At 44.0% G+C, this 20,405-nt stretch overlaps 1 protein-coding gene across 1 annotated transcript; it reads left to right on the top strand.

Moving 5' to 3' along the window:
* Positions 1-5,656: 5,656 nt before the first annotated feature.
* Positions 5,657-20,186, top strand: SEC11C (SEC11 homolog C, signal peptidase complex subunit). The gene is made up of 6 exons (XM_030567135.1): positions 5,657-5,914; positions 10,869-10,978; positions 12,902-13,051; positions 18,268-18,387; positions 19,419-19,476; positions 19,987-20,186. Exons 1-6 carry the CDS (start codon positions 5,873-5,875, stop codon positions 20,038-20,040), a joined length of 534 nt encoding a protein of 177 aa, XP_030422995.1. The 5' UTR covers positions 5,657-5,872; the 3' UTR covers positions 20,041-20,186.
* The last annotated feature ends 219 nt before the right edge of the window (positions 20,187-20,405 follow it).

Below are 20,405 nucleotides of genomic sequence, written 5' to 3'. Positions count from 1 at the left end.
AAAATTTAAACTCCCAGGCTTATCTTCTGAAAATGTTATGCAGGTTTCCTTTGAGGATAAGGACTGCTAAGTCAGATATAGAGTGATCACTCTGTGAAAAGTGCTCACCCACAGGTGATAGGGTGTTTTTGTCTTTTATCGTTTCCTGTATGAATTCATTTGAGAGAATAGTGATAGTCAGATTTCACCCACATAGTTATTATTAAGGCATGTACTGCAGTGGATGAGTTACACCACATTTTGTGACAGACATGTGTCTGACCCATGTGTCATGGAGTTCCCAGGCAATGCTCTAGAACTGCTCCCCACCAAGCCAGTCTGGACTTTGGGAAGCCTCCTCTCCCTTCGAGCAGACTGTCTCCAGGGCAAGAAGCTCACACAGCTTCACCTCCTGGGTCTCTTCTTGGAGCATTCAGCATACTCTGCCCCTCCATGCGCTTCCCACAGTGAGTCCACCCAGGCGGGGTCCTGGGGAAGCCACAGGGTCCTGCACCCCCACTTTGCAGTCAGACATGACTCTTAGCTAGCCAGTAAAACAGAAGTTTATTCGATGAGAGGAACACGGTCTAAAACAGAGCTTGTAGATACAGAGAACCGGACCCCTCAGCTGGGTCTATTCTGGGGCCCAGCGAGGCAGACCCCCACGTCTGCCCTCACTCCTCGTCCCCAGCCAGCTCCCAAACTGCAACCCCCGCCCAGCCCCTCCTTCTCTGCTGAGTTCCTTTCCTGGGCCGGGAAGTCACCTGACCTCTTTGTTCTCCCACACCTTTAGCATCCCCTTGCAGGGGGAAGGGCCTGGCCATTAGTTGCCAGAGAGAGAGAGATCTATGCACACTGGCCTTTATCCCACCACCTAGAGACTTAAGAAATGCATAGGGGAAACTAAGGCACCCACACAGTATTCAGAGGAAACATTAAGAATAGTCCCACTTCATCATACCATGGGTCTTGAAAGATGTCTTGCAGGAGCATTTATCATTGTAGCAGTGGAGAGATGTCTGCATGTTTTGCATCTGCTGTTGTAAAAGGGTCGGGTACTGTTTTGAATTGGTGTCTCCTGGTCTGTGGGGAGCTTGCTTCTGATGATGAGCTTGGAGAGGTTGGGGGGTTGTTTGAGGCAGAAGAAGATGTTTACAAAAAATTTATTTCAGGATGGGGTCTTCATGGAATATGGGTTGTAGTTGTTTGATGACACCCAATATGGGTTCCAGTGTGGTGTGGTAGGTGACAACTAGAAGAGTGCAGTCAGAAGGGGTCTTATTTCTGTAGATTCTCTTTGGGTATTCGGATGTTCCATTCCATGATGCAATCTCTTTCTCTGGTGGCATGTCCTTGTTTGATGACGGTAGTTTTAACTGGGTTAAACAGTATCCCAGACTATTTCCTTGGAGCATATTCTGAGGTATCTGAGTGCCTGGCTGTAGATAACAGATTTTGTGGCATGTTTGATGTGGTTACTGGATCTACAAAGGTAGAGGTGATGATCCATGGGTTTCTTGTACGTAATTGTTTATAGGATTCCATTGTTGAAGTTAATCATGGTGTGCAGGAAGTTGAAATAGTGTGAGTTTCAGAGAGAGTTTAATGAAGAGGTGGTGGCTGTTGACGTTGTGGTGAAAATCTGATGGACTTTAAGTCATCTGTCCAGAGGATGAAAATATCAGTCACTATATCTCAGGTATATCATTGGTGTTGTGGTGCATTTGTCCAGAAATTGTTCTTCGAGGTGGCCCATGAAGAGGCTGGCATATTGGGGAGCCATCCTAGTATCCGTGGCTGTTTTCATGGCTTGGACAAAGTGTGTGTTATTGAATATAAAATTGCTATGAGTGAGGATAAAATAGATGAGTTTGGTGATGTGGTTAGGGTGGATATCTGAGGGTTGTCCATTGTCCTGTAAATATTTGAGGCAGATAGCTATGCCATCATTATGAAGGATGTTGGTATATAGGGAAGTGACATCCATGGTGGCAGGGATGGTGTTCTGAGGGAGGTTGTTAATGTTGTGGAGTTTGTGAAGGAAGTTTGTTGTGTCCTGAAGGAAACTGGCCCTTTGTGTGGTGAGTGGTGTGAGTTTCTGAGTCCTGATATTCCTTCACTTTGGGCTTGTCTACATCAGAAAGTTGCAGCGCTGGTGAGGGAGTTACAGCGCTGCAACTTTGAAGGTGTACACATCTGCAGGGCATCACCAGCGCTGCAACTCCCTGTTTGCAGCGCTGGCCGTACTCCCGTTTTGTCTCGGGTGTAGAGGATCCAGCGCTGGTGATCCAGCGCTGGTAATCCAATGTAGACACTTACCAGCGCTTTTCTTGACCTCCGTGGAAGGAGGAAGCCTCTGGTAATCAAGCTGGTCTCCTTTCCCGGTTTGCTCTCTCGTTCCCGGAACCCCGAGCAAGCAGGTCTCCTTCCCTGCGGTTTGCAGGGTGGTTCGGGGAACGCAAGAGCAAACCGCGGCGAAGCTGGTCTCCTTTCCCGGTTTGCTCTCTCGTTCCCGGAACCCCGAGCAAGCAGGTCTCCTTCCCTGCGGTTTGCTGGGTGGCTCCGGGAACGCGAGAGCAAACCGTGGCGAAGCTGGTCTCCTTTCCCGGTTTGCTCTCTCGTTCCCGGAACCCCGAGCAAGCAGGTCTCCTTCCCTGCGGTTTGCTGGGTGGCTCCGGGAACGCGAGAGCAAACTGCGGCGAAGCTGGTCTCCTTTCCCGGTTTGCTCTCTCGTTCCCGGAACCCCGAGCAAGCAGGTCTCCTTCCCTGCGGTTTGCAGGGTGGTTCGGAGAACGCGAGAGCAAACCGCGGCGAAGCTGGTCTCCTTTCCCGGTTTGCTCTCTCGTTCCCCGAACCCCGAGCAAGCAGGTCTCCTTCCCTGCGGTTTGCAGGGTGGTTCGGAGAACGCGAGAGCAAACCGCGGCGAAGCTGGTCTCCTTTCCCGGTTTGCTCTCTCGTTCCCGGAACCCCGAGCAAGCAGGTCTCCTTCCCTGCGGTTTGCTGGGTGGCTCCGGGAACGCGAGAGCAAACCGCGGCGAAGCTGGTCTCCTTTCCCGGTTTGCTCTCGCGTTCCCGGAACCCCGAGCAAGCAGGTCTCCTTCCCTGCGGTTTGCTGGGTGGCTCCGGGAACGCGAGAGCAAACCGCGGCGAAGCTGGTCTCCTTTCCCGGTTTGCTCTCGCGTTCCCGGAACCCCCCTTGAAGCCGCCCAACAGCTCTGCAGTGTGGCCACATCTAACACCACTTGCAGCGCTGGTTGCTGTAAGTGTGGCCACTCTGCAGCGCTGGCCCTATACAGCTGTACTAATACAGCTGTAACAACCAGCGCTGCAAAATTTTAGATGTAGACATGGCCTAAGAGTGCCATGGCCAGACAAGATGGGTATGCCTGGGCTCCTTTGTTTACCTTGGGAAGCATGTAGAAGGTCCCTGTGGTGAGTTCGTGGATGGATGCATTTACAGAGTTTCTCTTGCAGTTCTTTGGGGAAGGATTATAAGGATAATATCCTTAAAATCCTGGGTAAATTGCAGTGTGGAGTCTTTGAGTTCTTTATAGACTCAGAGTTGTCAGTTGGCCTTAATGTACTCATCATGGTTGAGGCAATGACAGAGCCCCCTTTGTCTGCTGGTTTGACACTATATGGTGACTTCAGGAACTGCATAGCTGGCCTCTTTGCAGTTGAGAGAGAAATCATGGTGCATGTGATGTTTGTTAAGGATTTCACTATCCATTTTTTTCCTGATATAATCAATGTAATGATAAAGAGTGTGATTTTATTCACTCTGTGGTCAGATGAATCTTTTTTCTTGTGATTGTTGGCAGGGACATAGTAATTGTGAGTGGTATCATCACTGCTGTTAAAGAGAATTCTTTCACAATGATACCACCACTCATATGGAAGCTAGACAATAAAAGCCATGCTCTTAATAAAGACACTGAATTCATGGCTTATTGCAAGTATCTCTAATCCACTAACCTCCCTTCTTATCCTATACCATATGGGAGGAGAGGAAAGAGATGTGCAAGGACTGCATGGCGCAAGCACAGCCCAGTGGACACTGCTGTTTAAAAGATTCTGATCTCATACACATGAGCACCTGCAGTGGGATCCATATGGACAAAAACTCTACATTTTGGGTGGTACTGTTTGTTCCATTGTCCTAGAAATTTGTGACTAAGTCGTGCGAGTGATATCACATACACATGGCTTATGTCTTCACTGGGATCCACTTCTCATGTTCAGTACTTTATGGAGAAAGGAGTGTTGACAGCTTTGGCTCAGAGGGTTGCAGGAAATGCATCATTCTGTCCCCTGGGCAGGATGGCCCTGTATATGCAGAGCTTGCACACAGGGCAGCAGTGTTTCTACTGCGGGTTTGCCCTGATCAGTACAATCAGCAACCAAGTTCACGGAGACCCTAGCAGTCCCACCCTTCCCTTCTCCACACAACTCCAGCCCCGCACTCCTCCATCCCCCAGTCCCAACTACGGTTGCCAATGCTGAGGTACAAAAAGGCAGGATCCCTGCTTTCTGAAGAACAGAATCCTGGGACATCCATCTGCCCGCCACCCCTCATCACATCCACCCTTGGGAAGCGCCTGCTCCCCCCACCCCACCCCCTACGTCGTCCTGCTCCGGGCACTGACCTCGCCAAGCAGGACACGGTGCCTGGCGGCTCCACCCCGTTCCCGCTGGCGGGGCTCTGTACCTGTGCAGCGGTGACTAGGCGCTATTAAGCCAAGCTCCCGCTGCTCCCTCGCCCCCTACAGCTCCCAGTGACCGCAGCGCTGGCCCCGTAACTCCCCTGCCACTGAGGGGTGGCGAGCCAGCGGGGTCTCACTGACACCCACCGGGGCCTCCCCACCACCAACCCCCGCCCCGCTTCGCCTCACGCCTCTCAGCGCCGCCCCCGCCTCCAGCTCCAGCCTCTCCCGCCACATCCGTGAGCCCCGCCAATGAGCTGTGTCCACGGGGCAGCCGCTCAGACACGCAGCTGCCCAACAGGCTGCCTGATCCAAGAGGCAGGGCCGGACACCCTGACGTGTCACGCTGTTGCGCCAGGGTCGCGGTGGGGTCCGCTGAGACTTCGATTCCCGCTTTGCGCGCGCCTGACAACAAACGGTTGAGCAGCTCTATAGACCCTTCATAGAGAGTCTGCCTCCGCAGGTAGCGTGCGACGGTGGCATTCTGGGAGTTGTAGTCCCTCCACTCTGCTCTTCCTTGCGCGGCACTGGAGGAGGATAAGGAGCTGGACTACAATTCCCAGGGGTCTAAGCGAACCACAGATGACTCTCCCACCAGGACAGCCAGCTCTAGCGGCGGGAGAGCTCCGCGGCCAGAGGGACGGGGGGGGGGGGGAATAGCCTATAGTCGCCGCGGCTCGCGGCGTTTTGAGCCCCTTTGTCTGTGTGTGGCCCGCAGGCCACCCCCTCCACAAACCCCGCCCAGCGTCATGACGCCAGGCCCCAAATTCCGTCCCTCCCTTTTTTGGAGGCGGTGTTGGTGGTTTTTCAAGCCAATCAGGCTTTTTGAGGGGCGGGTCTTCTGGCAACCTGGGGGCTTTGGTACTACGGCAGCCGTTGTGCCTCTGCTCCTGGGGGAACTGGGGGCTTAACCCTGCCCCACTCACTGGGGCTTAGCCCTGCCTGCCTCACTCACTCCGCTCCTGAGGGCTTAGCCTTGCCCCGCCCTCTGCTCCTGGGGTCAGGGGGGGCTTGAGTGGCTTAACCTCCCCCCCCTTTCTTGGGGTGCAACCCGACGGGCTCAGCCCTGCCCCAGCCCCGCAGCTGCTAGGCAGGAACGACTGGTGCCCCCCCCCCCGCTCTGGTTTCCTGCAGCCGCCCCCATTCCCTCTTTCTTTCCCTTGAGATTGGCACCGCAGAAGCAGCTGGCGATGGACGTCTTCGGGGACTTGCGGCGAATGAACAAACGCCAGGTAAAGGGGGTGGGTGGGGGTGCTACATGTGTCTTCAGATGTGGTGTTTTCCGATGTGCTTTGGGCCGCGTTGCATGCTCTTGGCTTCGTGGCAAGTTAAGGCTGCGGTTTGCATGCAAGTGTATGTGTTGTGCCACTCGCGTCACTAGCACCTACCCCTGCTGTGTATGTAGCATCCGTTGTGCAGTTGCATGTGTGTAGTGATGTCTGCATGTTGGGCTGCTCAGTCTTGTGTTGCGCTGCACTCATTCTAGAGGTCTAGCGTTGGGAGTGTGCATTTCATGCTTGGTTTCAGAGTAGCAGCCGTGTTAGTCTGTGTCCGCAGAAAGAACAGGAGTACTTGTGGCACCTTAGAGACTAACAAATTTATTTGAGCAAGATGCCACAAATACTCCTGTTCCTTTTGCAGTTCATGCTTGTGTTTTTGTATCTAGCATATCATGGAGTGTCAGACCAAGTTATTTTGTGGGTATCTCAGATATGGTTATTACATTTGTAGGATTCTCAGATTTTCAGCCTAAAAATATAAACCCTGGAATACCTGTCCTAAGCAATAACCTTTGTTTGAAGACTGGGAGGGTTGCACCTCAAGTTTTTTTTTGGCTACTGGTGGAAGGAAAGAGTGCCTACACCTCCTCTTTTACAAAGTTACTCATCTCTATCTCCTTCCCCTGCCACTCAGGAGCGAGCAAGTTTGAGACAAAGTTAATGGGCTCATCAGGGTCTTTGTGGATGGGGAGGGTAAGGTGGCAGACGTGACAGGAAGACTACCACATATCAATAACAAGACTGCCACATGTGCACATGGCCAACTTGGTGTCAATATTACTGGTTCAATTATTGAGAAGCTGTGGAGGGGGTCCCAAAAATCAGGCTGAAGCCCTGTTTTCTTGTAAAACTGTCTGAGGCATTGGAACAGGCCCCAAAAACTAGGACATCCTTGGTTTTCAGATATACAGTCATCTTACCCATGTAGCATAACAAGATGCTCAAGTTCTCAACCAGCCAATCTACTTTGTGCTTGTTATAGGGCACATTGCCAATCTGCCACATCTTTTGATATTTCCTTCCTCCTTGTTCTACTTTGTGAAAGTCTGTCATGCTGCTATTCTTGATACTAATATGGGATCTCTGCACATATTTACTATAGTGAAACAGCTAATACACATGAACCTCAGTGCTTTTTCTAGTATATACCTCAAAGTTCAGCTTTGTGTTTGTAGCTTCCTGTCAAAAATTTCAGGCTTTTTGACTGAGTTACATGCCTAGTCTTAGACCATTCTGTCTCTTGTAGTAAGCCAGAAGATATGGAGAGGTGCTCCTAGTCACTGCTGATCTCTAACTGGAGTATCCCTAAGTAAAATTTGCACTGTGAGGTATACCCTCTCCAACCTCCACCCTCCCAAAAATAAAGTGCCCTACTAAGGGCTTGGCTACACTCGAAATTCCAAAGCGTTGCCTTGGGAGCTCTCCTGCAGCAGCGCTTTGAAGTGCGAGTGTGGTCGCAGCAGGTACTCCACCTCCCTGTGGGGATTAGCCACGCTTCCAGCGCTGGGGCACTGTTTACACTGGCGCTTTGCAGCGCTGTAACTTGCTGCGCTCAGGGGTGTGTTTTTTTTCACACCCCAGAGTGAGAAAGTTGCAGCACTGTAAAGCGCCAGTGTAGCCAAGGCCTAAGACTACCAAATCAGGCTTTTTGGGGGGGATGATGACAAGATTAAACCTAAATGTCTGCAATATTTTGCAAATGTGAGTTTCACATATGAGGATAACAGAAAATGATATACACAACTCCCAAATATTCTTGCTGAACAAAAGTATCACTTGCTTACAGTACAGTGGCTCTGAATGCTGATAGGTTCACAATAAAGGGCCTAGTTTCTTGTGTGTGTGTGCAAGAAGCTTTCATGAATAGTAATGGAGTGACATAAGTGCAAACAAGGAGAGAATTAGCACTTTCCTAAAGAGCATATCTTTCTTTTTTCTGTTTCTCCACATTACAAAATCACCTCATGGTTTGTCGGTGGAAGTGTTGACAAGAGGTCCAGGAATGGAGTAGTAAATAGAGGTCTTGTAAGGCACAACTGAAGTGCAGGCACAGATATGGGGGAAACTTAAGCCTGATCCCACATTGTGATCTGCAGAGGTGAGCAGCTCTCCTGGGGGAATTCTGTGCCTCTGCGCACTATCAGGATTCATGTTCTGCAGAATATTTTTTCTCTGCAGAAAATACATTCTGCCTGAGAGGTGCTGCAGTTACACCTTTTGCCCACTAGGGGTTGTTGGGGTATCCAGAAAAAAGGGCAGCTGCTGCTAGGCAGGAGCAGCCGGCAGGGGAGAGAGGGATAGAGAGAAGGAGCTATGTTTCTCACAGAGCCCTGTCTCTGGGACCTGGTGAGGAGGCACAGGATATGGGTGGGGAGGATGGACAGTGTGGGCCACATGAAACTGCTGGGAGCTCACACAGACTGAATTCAGAAGGGTTAGTGGGGAGGACAAACTGGGGTGGGGGTGAATGGGTTTGGGGGTGCAGGGCTACATAAGGTTTGGGGGTGTCTGAGTGAGGATACGGGGACACACAGGGGTGAGGGTACAGGGACACATGGGGACAGGTGCAGATGTGCCTGACTGAGTGAGAGAGGCTAGGGGTCAGCCAGGATCTGTATGGTGAAGGCTCCCTAACAATTCTCTCCCTGGAACCCCCCCCCCAAAAAAAAACAAAACAAAAACATGTTCCATACTTTTCCCACCCATACCCAACAGCCATCCGGTTCACTGCCAGGCTTCTTCCCAGCAATTACTTCCAGTTTCCTCGGCTCCTCCATTACCCCTGACTCGCCCAAGTCTTTGCGCTGCTTCTGAGTGCTGTGGAACGTATGTTTTTGTACTGAATGTTTTTTACTGGGCATATGAATTCTATATTCATATGCCCAGTAAAGAATCTATTTGTCAAAAAACATTTCTTGAATCTTTTATGTTGTCTGTATTGTTACAGCCATATTTGTTGACAGGTATTTTGAAATAAATTACCAAAATAATTGAAACTGGCCTGATTACATTGTGTTATTTTGACAAAATATGCAGAGTTTTAAAATATTGTGTGCAGAATTTCTAACTTTGACCTCATTGGGGCTCCGTGTGGCTTCAAAAGTCCACCTGTGCAGGTCACAGTGCAGAACTGAGGCTTTAATCATGAGGTCTGCGATTGCGTTGCAGTGCAGTATAATGTAGCACAACATTTGCATTCTAGACAAGGGGTAGGGGTTAAATGGTTTTAAGTCACCATCTTGCCCTCCTGATCCTTGATTGTCCCTGGGGTTGTCTGAGTTACAGGAGCCTCCCCATCTGCTCTAAGGACCACTTTGCTGCTCAGATTTCCACTGTGCTGCAGACCCTTCTCTGACATGCCCCCCTACTCCAGGACTTGGAAGGAGTCCTCAGGAAGCTACATTGCTGTGGTCTAACACCTTGCCTGTGCCCAGGGAATCCTCCCCCAGTTGGTTATGGGGTTTTTAGGGCTCCTTTATGCTGCTCTGGCCTTTTCATGTGGCATAAAGAGACTAGAGTAGGGCTGAGGATGTCATCCCGGGGTGCAATCCTGGCTCCATGGAAGTCAGCGATTGACTTCAATGGGGCCTAGATTTCACCCTAGTCTACTTTAGCATGCTTGTGTCAAGACCATTGTACCGCTATCATGACTGTTAATGCACAACTTTTTTATTCTTTTTATTTGTTGTTTTTTTTTAAAAGAAAAGCATACCAGTTTTGTTTTCTGGTTTCAGAGGTGTTCCAAATACTGGAAATTACCATATGTATTTATGTTGTATATGTCATAACTTTAGTCCCAGATTTGGACCTTAGCGTCCAAAATATGGGGGTTAGCATGAAAACCTCCAAGCTTAGGTACCAGCTTGGACCTGGTACTTGCTGCCACCACCCAAAAAATTAGAGTGTTTTGGGGCACTCTGGTCCCCCTGAAAAACCTTCCCTGGGGACCCCAAGACCCAAATCCCTTGAGTCTCACAACAAAGGGAAATAATCCTTTTTCCCTTCCCCCCTCCAGGTGCTCCTGGAGAGATACACAGACACAAGCTCTGTGAATCCAAACAGAGTGACTCCCCCTCTCCGTTTCCAGTCCTGGAAACAAAAGCACTTTCCTCTTCACCCAGAGGGAATGCAAAATCAGGCTAGCAAATCCAACACACACAGATCTCCCCCTGATTTCTTCCTCCCACCAATTCCCTGGTGAGTACAGACTCAATTTCCCTGAAATTTCCCAGAAAAGAAAACTCCAACAGGTCTCAAAAAGAAAGCTTTATATAAAAAGAAAGAAAATACATACAAATGGTCTCTCTGTATTAAGGTGACAAAATACAGGGTCAATTTCTTAAAAGAATATTAAATAAACAGCCTTATTCAAAAAGAATACAAATCAAAGCACTCCAGCACTTATATTCATGCAAATACCAAAGAAAAGAAACCATATAACTTACTATCTGATCTCTTTGTCCTTACACTTAGAAACAGAAGAGTAGAAAGCAGAAACTACTTCTCCAAAGCTCAGAGAAAACAGGCAGACAGAAAACAAAGACCTCAGACACAAAATTCCCTCCACCCAAAGTTGAAAAAATCCGGTTTCCTGATTGGTCCTCTGGTCAGGTGCTTCAGGTGAAAGAGACTTTAACCCTTAGCTATCTGTTTATGACAGTATACCTAAAACATCCGTGTTTCATACGTCACATAGTTTTGTTTTGCAAAATAAAATAGGTTAAGAGTTGATTAAATTTTCATAGTGTCCAGGTGTGACTCTGGTGAAGGAAATCCACATTAAAATAGTGAGGTTAATGAAAACCTGTTTGTAGCAGGTATTTCTGCTTTTGTACCTCTAGTCTGTACTTGTTAACTGGACTATTTTATTTTTTGGGGGGATCTTGGTTTGTTTGTGTCTTTGCAGCTATATTACCAAGTATTAAATTTTGCCATGATTGTGTCTTCTGCGCTTATGATATGGAAAGGTCTGATTGTCATCACAGGAAGTGAAAGCCCTATTGTTGTGGTACTCAGGTATGTCTGTTTAAATCGCTACTTGTTTTGTTATAACAATAGAACCTAACTTTTTTCTGGTGCAAATATACCTCAAATTATTTGTTATCCAATAGTAAAATATTATCACATAGGTAAATAAGCACCCAGACCAACATTTTCAAACTGGGGTGCCTAAGGTTAGGTGCTTCAATCCGTATTTGGGTATCTAAATAAAACATGGCCTGATTTTTAGAGCTGCCAGGTGCTTGCAGTCAGTGACAGCTCTGGATGTTTAGCACCTTTGAAAGTCCAGATGTTTTCGTTATATGCCTGAATGTGGAAAAGGTGCCTAACTTTATTATTATGTTCCCAGATTGCCTAGGAAACCTAGTCATGGAGCAGAACCCCAATGTAGAGACCAGGTTTGAAAATGTTAGTTCCAGTGGAGAATTGCCTTATGAAGCTAATTAAATTATGGCATATTTTGCCTGCTGAAAAGATCTTTCAAGATAATATATATTAGCTGTAAATATTCAGAGTTGTCAACTGCCTCTCTACATTTTTCACCATCAAATTGGCATCCTTCTCACTCAGATTTTTTTATGATTGCATTATATTGATATTAGAGTGGGCAGTAATTGTGACAAAACTCCCTTTCTGGACAACTATTTATAAATGTCCATGCTGCTTCTACCTCTCTCAGTAATGACTACATTTAATGTAATACTTTATTGTATAAAGACCTCATCCTGCAAACCTACTAGGTTTGGTCAAATGTGTAAAGATAAGCACAGGGATTGGGCCCTATGAAATTGCATCAATAAGGATAATATGTAATAGTAGAATTAGGGAATATTTTAGGCTTTAGGTACAGCCAGAGTTCTGTGTTAGCTTTTAGCAAATCCTTAAATAACACTCTTTTTGTATATCTGTTTTAAGATCCATTTTAGATTAAGCTATTTTGCAAAGAATGGTAAGTTTACTGGAGACATTTTTCTCCATGATCAGATCCTGTACAACTTTATTGTACATAAATATCTTCTTAGCTTTTGACCAGCCGACATGGTGATCTTGTTTCCATGAGCAGTGGAGCAATACAGCTGTAAAGCACCATATTAATTTCTGAACCATGTAAATATATGTTGGAATCCTTCATTGCTTCTGGGGTGCCCACCCAAAACATTCGAGAGGTGACTCTGCTTTTGTAGCACTGCAGTCAAAACAAACTAATCTCAAATTTTAAAACAAAATGTTTTCATAACAAGCCAGTGTAAATTTTAGAGTTACATTGGCAAATGTATGTTTCTACCTTGTTCAAGAGATTGGAAATGGGATCTGTAGCCTTTATCTCCTGTAGCTTGCTGCCATAAGTCAAAAACGGTCTCATTTTGAAAAATGGCTGTAAACTTTTCTGATGTGTAATTATGCAATTGAAGATTATTAATCAGCTATTCTGCTTTCATAAGCATGAGACTTATCTGCAGGAAATATCCCTTTCTATGTACAGCTTTGCTTCGTAATATATTCTGTTTTTTTTTTTTTTTTTGGCCTGTCATTGAATTTAAGGTATTGGCCACTGCCTTGCTGGTGGCACATTAGCCAGATTTGATGGACCAAAAGTCTGATCCACTATGGTAAAACCTTTGTTCTTCATTATAGCAGACAATACTAAATATTTTTCCACAGAAACTATTTAATGAAATCAATCTGTTAGCTTGTTCTTTGAAATTGGGGTTTCATTTTTCACAGGATCAGTCACTTGGACCTTTCAAAGGCAAGTCACATTTAAATAGGTTTTTATAGTTTTTAAAAGTAGTGTTGTTAATGAAAGGGCAAAACTCAGGCATCAGTTAAAATCACAGATTTGTGTATATGTATTAAATACTGTTTTTACTTTTCTTTTTAGTTCATCTTGCATACGTCATTATACTGCCAGTATAACCTTTCTCTGTTTGTTTGTAGTGGCAGTATGGAACCAGCATTTCATAGAGGAGACCTGTTGTTCTTAACAAATTTCCAAGAAGACCCTATTAGAGCTGGTGAAATAGTTGTTTTTAAAGTTGAAGGCAGAGATATTCCAATAGTTCACAGAGTAATCAAAATCCATGAAAAGTAATTACACTTTTTTATTATTTTTAAGTATGCTTTTGCGTTGCTGTGTTTTCAGCTATGTTCTAATTTAATACTGTCTCTTGAAAATGGCAAATATGGTATACTGGAAGAAAAACCTTATTTCCAATATTTTAAAGAAACATTTTTCAGCTCTAATCTTGCAATAGGCAGGGTCTCTTTGCCACTTTGAACTTTAGCGTCCAGAAAGTGGGGACCTGCCTGTTCCCTTCTAAGCTTAATTCCTAGCTTAGATCTTATCATGCTGCCACCAACCCAAAATATAGTGTTTGGGTACACTCCATGTCCCCCAAAACCTTCCCTGGGGGACTCAAGACCCAAACTCCCTGGGTCTCAAAACAAAGGGAAATAAACCATTCCCCCCTCATTTCTTCTTCCCAGATTTTCCCCTCCCTGGGTTACACTGGGAGATCCGTGTGATTCAACTCCTTGAATCTTAAAACAGAGAGGAAATTCACCTTCCCCTCCCTCCTCTCCCCCTCCCAGACTCTCCCTGAGAGAGACAGTGATCCTAACACAGAAAGAAAATAACCTTTCCCTCCCCCTTCTCTCCTTTCCCCCCACCAATCCCTGGTGAGTCCAGACCCCGTCCCCTGGGGTCTCACACAGGAATAAAAAAAAAATCAATCAGGTTCTTAAAAGAAAAGCTTTTAATTTTTACTTTTTTCTTTCTTTAATTATCTCTGTAAAATCAAAATGGAAAAATGTTACAGGGTCTTTCAGCTTCACCTAGACCAGGGGGATTCCCCCTCCCAGCCTAAGTATACAAATACAACAAACAGCGTTAAAATCCTTCCAGCAAAATACACATTTGCAATAAAGAAAACAAACAAATGCCTAATCCGCCTGCTATCTAGTACTTACAGTATTGAATAGAAGAGACTTTTTCAGAAAGATTGGAGAAATCTGGTTACATGACTGGCTTCTCTTAATCCCAAGAGAGAACAGAGAACAAAGAAAACAGCCCAAAACAAAGACTTCCCTCCACCCAGATTTGAAAGTATCTTGTCTCCCGGTTGGTCCTCTGGTCAGGTGTTAGCCAGGTTTACTGAGCTTGTTAACCCTTTACCATCTGTTTATGACAAGGCTCCTTTCAGGCAGACCCCTGTACCTGAGTGAAGCTCCACTGACTTCAGTGTAGGTACATGTATGCACCCAAAGATTATTCTGATAATAAAGGCCCTGTTCCTTGAAGTTCTGGGTCTCTGTGTGGGGCTGGGGCTCGCCTGCATAGTGTTTGTTGCAGAATTGGGGCTTTTGTTACTAGAGTGACTTTTACCGCATGAGCCGTCAGAAGTCTTAATATTTAAAAACGGTAGAGTGAAGGCAGCAGTGTAAAGAATTCATTTACAATTCTGTCAAATCCATCCCCATCGATAAATGGAGTTTGTCAGAATACAGATTTGACCCAAAATGAATGAAGAAAGTTTTATTTTCTTCCTATTGTACAATAATAGACAATCCCCAAGATGATTCATTATTAAAAACAATAATAGAGCTACTGACAGATGGATGTGTTTTACCTTTAAATGTTATCTGACACATTTAAAGGGAATAACTGAAGAGTGATGTGTTAAAAAGCAGACACCCATATTCTTGTATATGATGGACAACTTATTCCAAAAAGAATGTAAGTGGTTTATGTCATAACTCCATAACAGCAGAAATCTTCCACTGATGCTGCAGGTGTTAATCCAGTTGTCCGTCTGTGAGTTGATACAAGGTGAACTAAAGATGTTGGTGGTTCTTCCCCCACATCATATCTTTTTTAATAGATATTCATGTATCCAAGTGCCTTCTTTAATTTGAATAACTGCCTAAAATTCAGCATGACCTTCTGGAAGGCACCGTGGTGGTGGGAAGAATAAGAAAAGGTTTTCTGTAAGGCAAAACAAGCCACAGCACCATCACCTTTATCCTGCCCCCATTCCAGATGTGGGTGATGCTAGCTGGAAAGAGGGTGGGGCAATGGAGGCGCTGATTCCACACATCCCTAAGCACAAGTAGGCTATGTCTACATTACAGACCTTACAGGGGCACAGCTGTAGCTGTCCTGTGTAGCTACTCTATGCTGGCAGGAGAGAGCTCTCTGGCTGGCATAATTAAACCACTCCTAACAAGCGGCCTTAGCTATGTGGGCAGGAGAGCATCTCCTGCCAACATAGCGTTTTCCACACTGGTGCTTTTGTCAGCGAAACTTCTCTGTCGAGGGTGCTAGTGTAGACATAGCCTGAGATAGCAAGGTTTCTGTGGAAGTATGAAAGCTGTGCTGCATGCCTAGCTGCTGCAGGACAGCTGATGTTGCCTGTACCTGTAAGGGTCACTTTTCCCTAGGTCGAAGGAGCTGCAAACTGGCTGCTTAATCCACTGCCTCAAAGTGGAGCAGGTCTTTAATACACAGCAGGGCTCAAGTGCCAACATGCCTTGTGCTTCTGACAAAAATCAAAAGACTTTCTCCTTGTCTCAGATGTGGGAGGATTTGTGCCTGTACGATGGAGGTGACAGTTTGGTACGATTGTGCTGTGGGGTTGGCAACACATCTTCCCTGGAGGAGGCTTTAATGACTGGGAGGAAGCAATGCACAGGCAGAGATTCAGGTTTTACCCCCTTTATGCTAAGGTATGATCTGTTTCTCAGTGCAGCCGGGTGGTTTTCAGCTCGGAGTTTGGTGCTGGGGCAGGTCAGATTTCAGTTCTCCAGAGAAGAGGTTGAGAGAATTAGGCTTGTTAGTCTAGAAAAGAGAGAGCTGAAGGGGGCCTGATAAGTCTTCAAATATGTAAAATTGTTATAAAGAGGATGGTAAATTGTTCTCCATGTCCACTGAAGATGGGACAAGAAGGAATCGGCTTATTTTGCAGCAAGGGAAATTTAGGTTAGATATTAGGAAAAGCTTTTTATAAGCTTTTGTATAGGTTAAGCTCTGGCATAGGTTATCTGCCGAGGTTCTGAAATACCCATCACTGGAAATTTTAAGAAAAGGTTGGACAAACACCTGTTAGGGATGTTCTAGGTTTAATTGGTCCTCCCTCATTGCACGGGGCTGGACTAGATGACCTCTTATGATCTTTTCCAGTCCTACATTTCTATGATTCTGTGATAGACAGTTTTCTGGAAGACCACAGAATTCACCAGATAAAGCAGTATATTTTCTTTTATTTTCAATCTTAATATCTCTATAAATCCATGTAGAAGCAGATTGAGCAATTACATGCCATTGTGAATGTTGTAAAGTTAATCACTTTACATTTGTTTTAATCCTGATCCAAAGTGCTTTATATATACTTCAACTATACATGATATCGCTTCAGCCACTGCTGAAATGAAGCCATTTCTAGGGTGAAACATGGCAACTGTTTAACAGCAGACAGCAAATATGCCATATTCAAGACAAAGCGAAAAATATCCTTTCCATTTGAAACTGCAGGTAACCTTTAGATAGGCAGAATATAGTGATCCACAATAGAATTTGGCCATGTCACTGGGCTTAAGACTCCTCCTCTTACAAAAAGAATCAAGGGCTTTTTGCCGACAAGTGGTCAGGACTGCAGTTTTGTGTCTTGTCTGAAAGTTGGTATCCGTAGCAGTATGGTCCTCCATAATACTGTGCTTGGCATTGATTCAATTCTATCTGGGAGGGAAGAGTGCCACCTACTGAATCGCCAGTATAACTTCCGTAGCACCTGGATGTTCCTTAAAGGTCTTGCATCTGAGTAGTTTTCAGAGTAGCAGCCGAATTAGTCTGTATCTGCAAAAAGAACAGGAGTACTTGTGGCACCTTAGAGACTAACAAATTTATTACAGCATAAGCTTTTGTGGGCTACAGCTCACTTCTTTGGATGCATTCTCCATTCTATGCATCTGAGTAGCGTCTCCATGAAACGCAATAAAAGCCCCTTGTAGCTTGATAGTGCTTCATTTGCTTTTTTTAAACAGAACATATTGCAATATATCAGTCTAATATCATTTGCAAAATGATACAGATCTAACATAACTGATTCAGCCTGGATGGAAAGAATTGTGGCACTTAGCAGTTAACTTTTATGTGTCTCTGTGTTTCCAGTGCAGTCTTGCTATTTTATTAACTGTGTTTTGATTTTTATGTAGCTGTACCCTTTCTCCAGATTTAAAAGCGCATCAATATTTCTTTTAATCAAAAAAGAATATGATAAAATTGTTCTATCTTTGAAATAGCATATAATATCTGTGTTAATCATGGTGGTGAGTTGAACAAGAGCATGGAAGTTAAAGATGGAAATTACCTAGTGCTTTAGTCTATCAAGCCCATGCTACTACCAAGATGGCAGGATACAAGTTCTGACCCTCCCTTCAAAGGAACACATGATTAAACTTCTGTTAACTTCATTGGAAGTAAAATCAATTCTCTAATCCCCTGATAAAACAATATATCTGATACTTCACTGGATGTTGTTGCATTCTTCATCCTTCTCACAGACACACACACTCCCCCTAGACCTTTTCAAAATCAATAGTGCATTTTTCTTGATAGGGCCACTTTCAGTATTTTAGAACTGTATACTTTACTGTAAATATGTAGGGCTTTACATGCATATAACTGCTGTTGATGCTAATAGAAGATACATAGAGTCATAGAAGACTAGGTTTGGAAGAGACCTCAGGAGGCAATTTAGTCCATCCTCCTGCTCAAAGCAGGACCAACCCCAACTAAATCATCCAAGCCAGGGCTTTGTCAGTTCGGGCCTTAAAAACCTCCCAGGCTGGAGATTCCACCACCTCCCTAGGTAACCTATTCCAGTGCTTCACCACCCTCCTAGTGAAATAGTTTTTCCTAATATCCAACCTAGACCTCCCCCACTGCAACTTGAGACCATCGTTTCTTGTTCTATCATCTGCCACCACTGAGAACAGCCTATCTCCATCCTCTTTGGAACCCCCCTTCAGGTAGTTGAAGGCTGCTATCAAATACCTACTTGTATCTGATGGAAAACATCTTTCTAATGTTGAATGGTTGATGTAAAAACTTTGTTATATCTACTAAATCTGTCAGTGAAAACCATAAATGCCTTGATGATATTTATTAAACAAGTAGGACTGGGTGTACAGATTGGTATCTAATCTTATAGTATTTTACTTTTCATCTTCAATGTGCTTTTGCAAATATTAATTAATAAGGTTATAAATAAAGTGGAAATTTAATTTGTCACCCTGTTGCCTTCCAGAGAAAATGGAAACATCAAATTTCTGACTAAGGGTGATAATAATGAAGTTGATGATAGAGGCTTGTACAAAGAAGGTCAGAACTGGCTAGAAAAGAAGGATGTTGTTGGAAGAGCGAGAGGGTAAGCAGTACTTTTCTGTTTTTTCCTGCCTCAGTAATGCAGAAAGTACATGCAAGAAAGTATTTTGAGTTCTAGGTTGGGATCAACGTTGGTCGAAGCACAGGGATTAATACTATATCAAATCCTCTGATCATAAGGAGACAAACCCATCTCGAGAATTAGTTATTTTTTAGGTGAATCATATTAGCTCTGTGTCAGAATACTAACTGCCTAAGAACTTCTCTAAAGACCCCCAAAATAGTCAGTCAATATGGAGTGTTAAGGTCTGTGGTTATTTCACTATTCTTATTTGGAACCTTCCTTAAAGCTACATAAGGACTTCACCTACAGTGCACTGAAGTCAATGGGAGATCTTCCATTTGAGTTCAGTGGACTTCGGATCAGTCACTTAGTGTCTGCCACACCAAGAGTCCGGCTGTGTTTTGGGCCATCAAGAAAATTCTTGGTGGAAGTAGTTTTCTCATGTCAAATGTCACCCACTCTCCTGAATAAGGCGGATCAATTCAGAACAGCCAAAAATTGGCTGACCATTGCCAAAGAGTTTTTTTTTCCTGGTGTTATAGATAATGCCTTTTTTGAGGAAATCCTTTGGTATTGCTGGAGCTTTTCAGTCATTATCTCAGCATTCAAAATCAACTGTTCTTAAGCCCTAATATGAAAAGTGAACTACTAGAACTTAAGTTACATCACTCACCAATGGTAGACTATGTTGCTTTTGCAGCTGTATAAGAAGGTGGGTGTGTAAACCTTGTCAATCTTATTTTCTTTTTTTACTACCTTACCAAGTTTTAGTAATGTGTGGAAGGATGAAGCCTTTATTAGAGAAGGAGAGAGGGGGTCCATGTTACACTTTCTTAGGTTGTATTTCAAATATGTGCTCTTTGGAGTAATACTAATTTAAAGCTCTTTGCTGTGTGGAACATACATTTCAATTAAATGTCTAGCTCTAACATATATTTTGGAAAATATTTAGGTATCTCTAACTCTGTGAAATTATTTCACACTTGTCTGCTTTAACTTTTGTCCATTAGCTTTTTGCCTTATGTTGGGATGGTTACCATAATAATGAATGACTACCCAAAATTTAAGGTAAGTCAACATTATTTTGAACATTAACTTGTTAGGACTTGTAATTTGGTATTTACATGATAAAGGAGCAATTTCTATACCTAAGTGAAATACGTAGTTAACTGGTAATAGATTTGTATATATGGATTTGGTTACCACAGGGAAAATTAGCCATATGGCATATTTTCATGTAGACTTTTTGTTTTCAGTCAATTAAGTAACACTTAATCAATTAGCCTGTCGGCTCACATTTATGTGTAATTAAGCATGCAATTAGAATGCATAGTTAGTGTTAAGATCTAAGATTTGAATTTATAATTTTGATAATTATAAAAATAAGAATAAACTATTCATCAGCTGAAGCTCTTTTTCATGTGCCAATAGCATCCCAAATATGTCTAATTCTTACAGTTGTAAGCGAATCCAAGAGTTGTTAATGCTGAACAGAGACTTACCCTGAAATAGCATCTAACGGTATCATATCTTTTAGAAGGCAGAACTGTAATAATTCTTTGTGTGTTTTCTTCACAGTATGCTCTTTTGGCAGTAATGGGAGCATATGTATTACTGAAACGTGAATCCTAAAACAAGAAGAAAAAGGCCTTGCCCAAGCTTGAAGTTAAAACTATTGGAAAAACTAATATATTTCAAATGTTCCAATTTCTTTATCAGGTTACACAAAAACATGCAAACTTATTTGTTTTGTCCAAATAAATTGAGTAATGAGTAAACTTGTTGGCTGTTTAATTATATAATGTACTTATTTTATATGATCTTAGGCAGTTATTTATAAACTGAGGAGACTGGCTAACTTAACTGTAAAACTGGCCGATTAAGGAATTCAGTGGTGGTAAAATTCTTTTGTCCGAATTTATCCAAATTATAGGCTTTATTTACAGAACTTAACTTAAAAACAATGGTTAAATGTCTAACCTAGCAACTTAATATAG

The sequence above is a fragment of the Gopherus evgoodei genome, chromosome 6, assembly GCF_007399415.2.
Source record: "Gopherus evgoodei ecotype Sinaloan lineage chromosome 6, rGopEvg1_v1.p, whole genome shotgun sequence".
NCBI classification, from domain to species: domain Eukaryota; kingdom Metazoa; phylum Chordata; order Testudines; family Testudinidae; genus Gopherus; species Gopherus evgoodei.
This window is presented reverse-complemented; position numbering and strand designations above follow the sequence as displayed.

Coding starts and splice junctions, on each gene's coding strand:
- SEC11C (XM_030567135.1), top strand. CDS start 5,873: ATGGACGTCTTCGGGGACTTGCGGCGAATGAACAAACGCCAG. Junction 13,052..18,267: donor GTAATCAAAATCCATGAAAA/GTAATTACACTT, acceptor GTTGCCTTCCAG/AGAAAATGGAAACATCAAAT. Junction 19,477..19,986: donor ATGACTACCCAAAATTTAAG/GTAAGTCAACAT, acceptor TTTTCTTCACAG/TATGCTCTTTTGGCAGTAAT.